At 37.8% G+C, this 6,000-nt stretch overlaps 1 protein-coding gene across 3 annotated transcripts in view; it reads left to right on the top strand.

Moving 5' to 3' along the window:
- The window catches only part of LOC113229390 (glutamate receptor ionotropic, kainate 2), a 32,773-nt gene that overhangs the window by 7,741 nt on the left and 19,032 nt on the right, over nt 1-6,000 (top strand). For all 3 annotated transcript variants that reach the window (XM_026462961.1, XM_026462959.1, XM_026462960.1), the window contains exon 4: nt 4,039-4,223. In XM_026462961.1, coding sequence (XP_026318746.1) covers nt 4,039-4,223 — 185 coding nt within the window. The remainder of the gene's footprint in view (nt 1-4,038; nt 4,224-6,000) is intronic.

Raw genomic sequence — 6,000 nt, 5'->3', positions numbered from 1 at the left:
CTCCCTCTCTCCCTCTCTCCCTCTCTCCCTCTCTCCCTCTCTCCCTCCCTCCTTCCCCTCATATCGCGGTAAATAAAAATACGCGATGTTTATTTCGTAAAATTATGACAGCGTTTTTTAGCGTAAGTTTTTGTTAAAAGTTGTCTTATTTATTTTTGTTCATGAAAATGCGGAAAAATAATTGAAAATCAAGGTCATTTTAATAGATTTTATTATTACATACTTATCGTTTAAAAAAAAAATTCTCTGAATGTAAATAACATAAAGTACTTAAACATTATGCTACGATAAGACAATTTGGAACATGAAAAAAGAAAGAGATGGCATTATATAGTTCATATAGCGTTATTTCTATTTTTAGTAAGGAATATATAATATTGGGAAATCATCGTTCTTTCAATCACTTTAGCAATAATTACATTACTTGGTTGACAGGTTTGTCATGGTACGAATATGAGTAATATTATAATAAAGCTTACATTGAAATAAGATTGTTTTGCAAAAGGTTATGGTAAGCACACTATGGGAAGTCATTCATCCCCTAGTTTGCCACCCCTAGAGGTGGAATATTTTCTTCAAATTTAAATGGAACAGCTTGTGACATACCACGCTTCCAACAAAAAAGAATCATCTAAATCGCTTCACAAAAAGACTTACTGCGTATCATACTTACAAAAAAACGAAAAAGAAACATACAGTCGAATTGAGAATCTCCTCCTTTTTTTGAAGTCGGTTTAAAAGGTAGATATACTCTATGGGCTTCAAACGTGACATGCTAAAAATTGGTCGCTAGTGAATTACTTCACAATTTTTTATGAAAAATCATACAGCGCCTCTAGTGGTCACAAGAAGCAACAACATTTTGTACACAATCAATTTCAAGTGATCGCTAGCGATAACTGTCACTGTAATCTCGTGGTAAAGGCATCGAGCTCAGTCTCGCGTGTTGCACTCCGAAGTTGCTGAATGTCAGGGAAAGTCAGAGAGAGAGTTATCTGTAAAATACAAAATTTGTAGAGCAGTTACAGTGCCACACAGCGTTTTTAATAGCAAAGATCATACTCATACTCACATTGCTACTGGACCCATCACCCTGAGACATAAGTTGACAAGTCCCATGTGCCTATAATTTAACCAACACCCTTACCCTTTTAAACCGTAACGCAATAATGCTCACATTACTACTTGGCGGCAGAAATAGAAAAACCTGGCAGTACTTCCCTGGACGAACTCTTTCACAAGGCGCTCTACAACTACTAAAAGTAGTTATTAATAATATATTTTTAATGTACCTGAAAGTATCTCAAAATAAAATTACATCCCAAATTTCACAAGAAGTTTAAAACTCTGTATAAAGTTTTTGTACGTAAAAAATACGAGTAAATACCTGAACTGAAAACCTTTAAAAGGGCTGCGAACTTTTCGATGTAGTTCTGTGTGTCTTTTATACGAAAAGTATTTTAATTTATATAAATAATATTTTTTATTTTTTTTTTATTTTTATTGTGACTCGGCAAAATGACTGCACCGCGCCTGATGGAAAGTGCGAATACAGTCCAGAGATGAGAGTAACGGATGGAAAACACAAATATCTTCACTCCGTCACTATCATTTTGCCGGTCTGGCCAAATGCTTCTTCACACTACGTTTGAAGGACCCGATGTTATAGAGGGGAGGGAATACATGCGCCGGGAGTTGGTTCCACAATTTGATGGTTCAGCATAAGAACGAATTGCCAAACTTTTTAGTGCGGGACGGTATTGAACTGACCGTCCAACTGTGGCAACGCAGTCCGGCACGGGTGGTCCGCTGATGGAAAGGAGAGGAAGGGATAAGGTTGAATAACTCTTCATCAATATACATTATATACAGATTTACGCAAGTACTTTAACTTTCTGATCAAAGTTTATTCACATTCAACGAGCTGGTAATCCAGCAGCAATCCCTGTTGGCGCATGCCGGTCGTGGATTCGATTCCTGGTAGAACAAATTCGGGAAACGAACTTTTCTAAATAGGTGCTGTGTGGCTGTTCTGAGTAGCGCCTGAATCATCGCTCTGATGCTTATAGTGTCAGATTAATAGGTCCGAGATGAGATTAAGGTAGTTGGTGTGGTTATTCGTGTTACCTGTCGCAAGTTAGAAACACGATTTACAGAATATATTATACACGTGGGGTGCACTATAAGTTTCCGGAATTAATAAGAAAAAATACAACAAATGGTCAGAAATGAATTTTTTGGTTCTCAAAATATTCTCCGTTAGCGTTAATACATTTTTTCTTACAAATGAACCAATTTACTACTAATTAACTTTATACTCTTCGACAGCCTCTTCCGGTGATGAAAATCGTTGACCGCGTAACTGGTTTCTTAATTTTTGGAAATAAATATAAGTCACAAGGTGCCAGGTCGGGACTGCACGCGGGATGGTTCATAAGGTCAACGTATCTTACCTTCAAAAATACATTTGTCTGTCTGGTCGTGTGAGAACTGGCATTATCTTGGTGCACTATGAAACGGCGTTTACGATTATTTTTACGAAGTTTGTCAATAACTTTTGGTAAACAAATGGTCGTGTACCAATCAGTATTCACGGTACAACGATTCTCCAAAGCAACAGTAGCCACGTGTCCAGTTTTATAAAAAAAAAAGAAGCAATCATCCGCTTAGAGGCACTTTGCATGCGCGCCACTTTGGTTGGTTTCGGCTCATCTCGAAAGACCCTTACGCTCGATTGCTGCTTTGTTGTGGGATTGTAACTATAAATCCATGTTTCGTCACCAGTTACTATGACTCACATCAAATTTGACGCCCCTTCGCTGAATCTGGTAAGCATGGCATTGCACCAAGTGACGCGGACCGTCTATTGAGCCTCAGCCAAATTGTGTGGTATCCACCAAGAGCACAGCTTTTTCATACTCAGATGTTTGTGTAGTATTGATTGTATTTGACTCATGCCTATGCCTAAAGATGATCGAATCTTATGGTATGTCACATACCTGTCTGTTTCGATCATAGCCGTATGACACAGCATCGATATTTTTGTTGTTCACAACAGCGGACGGGCGACCATCACGAAATTCGTCACCGAGATTCACACGACCGCGTTTGAATTCTGCAAACCAGCTATAAATAGTCGTCTTGCTTGGTGCTTCATCGCCAAAAGCAGCTTAAAACCGAGCGAAGCTCCGCTAAGTTGTCACATTACACTTGAATTCGTAGAAAATCGTACTACGAATTTTTTCTGGAGTTAAATCCATGACGATGTAGACAACCAATTTCTAAAATGACGCCACAATGTAAAAACCAATGACAGTCATATTTAAACAAACTGTATTCTAGAGCCAAAAAGTTCCATTTTCAAATGTTGAAATTACTTTTTAAAATATTGTTTATGTAAGTGGCCAGATCCGGAAACTTATAGTGCGCCCTATGTATTACTTTGAATTTTTAATTCTGAGATTTATGATGTCATACTGTAATAATATAATAATAATAACGCACACACTCATAGCCCCGCACTAGGAAAATCCTGTAACGCGGGTGCCATGGACACACACATAAATAACCACAAATTACACCCAAACTCACTAGAGAAATTTATGTGGTCCATGCAAATATTTCTCCCGGTCTGGGAATCAAACCTGGGACTCCTGCGTGTCAGACTAGGATGGTGACCATTCAACTACAGAGGCAGTTCAAATTTATTGCATCCTGTTTCTCCGAAAACCTTATGTTACGAATTTGTTCATCACACTATCTAATGTTTCCTTTTTCTCATTTCCCCAACCACATTCCGTTTAGCTAAAGTAACGAAATGAATTTGTTTTTGTTCAAAGACAATATGTATGAAAATTTTTTTGTTTTCCTCGGATTTTATTATGTTTGACCATTGACTTACAAATGTTTGACACAAATAAAGGATAACGAAAGCCTACATTTGCCTATAATTGTATTTGTGCCAAAGCGAAAAATCTAACTTGCCAAAATTGTTCTTAGGATTTTATTGACCTTGCTAACTCAACATTCTCCCAACAGTATGTCATCTCCTGCGGAGCGGGGTTGCAGCCATTTTCGGGCCACAATCCGCCCCCGCTGCAGCTCACGTCCAAAGCATATGCGACACAATGGAACTACCCCATTTGGAGACCCGATGGGACTACCGCACGAGAAGAGAATCGTGTCTAGTCAATCTTTATCCGCACCCAGCTGCACTTAGTCGGGTAAGTTATCTGTTTGTTAGATTCTTATAAGTTCTAAAGTAAGTTTCATACAAATTGCTAAGTTAAATATTACTATAAAAATGTTTCAATACCTAATACTTGTATTGAAAACTTTTTATGTAAAAAGAATTGCAAAAGCAGAACAAAGAATAAAGTCTTCGTATTTAAGTGACCGCCAAGGTCAAAAGGAGAAGACACGGGACTTTTCTGGCACAGCTGGTATGTTTCGGAGGATTTTGTAATCTTTACTGCCTCTTCGACCGTTTCTTCCATTTTTCGAAGACATTTGACGCTATAACACGAAATTGAAACCCATTTTATCGTAAAATTAGGTTCACGCTATCTTACGACGCCATTTACATGTTAGGGCGCGTTCAAATTAGCCGCTGTTAGCCGCGCTGCAGCCGCGCGGCGGTCGCGCGACTGTCGCGCTGCTGAAGTGCGACCAAATTTTTAGTGATATTTTATCTTTCGACTCAGTTACACGATGGATTCGGACGAAGAAACGTTACTTTCACATATTTTGATAAAAGTGAAGAAAAAAAATTAAAAATAATACCAGAACGTATTAATATAATCGACAACGTATAATCGACATTGTCGATCGCCAACGAGAATTATAGACGTTTTCGAGTTGTTTGGGAGTGTCTATTGAGAATGTGGCATCAATTTCTAAATCCAAGATGGTTGCCAAGAATTTTCAAAAATTTACTTTTGGTAATCCTTCTGGGAATGGCATTTATATCTGAATACATGATGGCTAACACGACTTTTCTGAATGCAAGATGGCGGTCACGATTTCTCATATAATGGCAAGTTGGGTATCATTTTCGATGTATTTGGGGGTGCTCATTACGAATATACCATTTGTTTGTAAATCCAAGATGGCGGACACAATTTTTCAAAAAATCTATTGTGGGTATCCTTTTCGAAGTATTTGAGGATGCTCAATACGAATACGGCACTCACTTCTAAATCCAAGATGGCGAGCACGATTTTTCGAATAATGGCAAGTTCGGTATCGTTTTCGAAATATTTGGGGGTGCTCATTACGTCTGTGCTGAGAGAATGAATAGTATTGTGACTGTTCATTCACTCAGCTGATGATGTTTTATTGTTTGTAGTTTATAGTGTTTTGAGTGGGTAAAACATCATAGTTTTAACATTATAATAAGTTCACTTTAAGCGCGTCATGGTACGAAAAGTCAATGTAGTAAAGTAATATTGTTTTAAGAGGTTGTGGTAGGCCCTCTGATTATGTAATCTCTTGATTACATATTATTGAATTTAGTACTATGTATTAAAAAGGACTGTCCAAAAATGTAATGGAATACTTGCAAACTCGCACTAAGTCTACCGCAATTTACTAGTCGGTATACACTTAGGTATCCTTTTTCGAGCGAAACAATAAATCAGTTGAGCAATACTAGTCCGCTAGGAGCAGTCTAATACGATTTTCATGTCCAAATGCCTTTTTAAATTGTCAGGGGACCTTTTCAGACAAAATCAATTACACTTTCAATCTACATTCAGCTGCCAACTTGACTGACGTTTCCATAGAGTTTTTCAATCAAACCTATTTTCGAACACACAAAATAGGTTTCTGCGGGCAAAGCTTAGATTACTAAGTGCACTGTACTAGCTATCGTTGCCGAATCTTTCGGGTATTTTAAGTATTGGTGTAAGGAAGCTACAATATGAAATGTGGAGTGACACTGGGCACTGAGATTAAAAAAATTTTTTACTCATGTCTTTCTTAATTAGATTTTTTCCTGGT

The sequence above is a fragment of the Hyposmocoma kahamanoa genome, unplaced genomic scaffold (genome assembly GCF_003589595.1).
Source record: "Hyposmocoma kahamanoa isolate Upper Pololo Valley unplaced genomic scaffold, ASM358959v1 62, whole genome shotgun sequence".
Lineage (NCBI taxonomy): Eukaryota > Metazoa > Arthropoda > Insecta > Lepidoptera > Cosmopterigidae > Hyposmocoma > Hyposmocoma kahamanoa.
The sequence above is the reverse complement of the archived record's forward strand: the minus strand, read 5'-3'. Positions and strand labels throughout refer to the sequence as shown.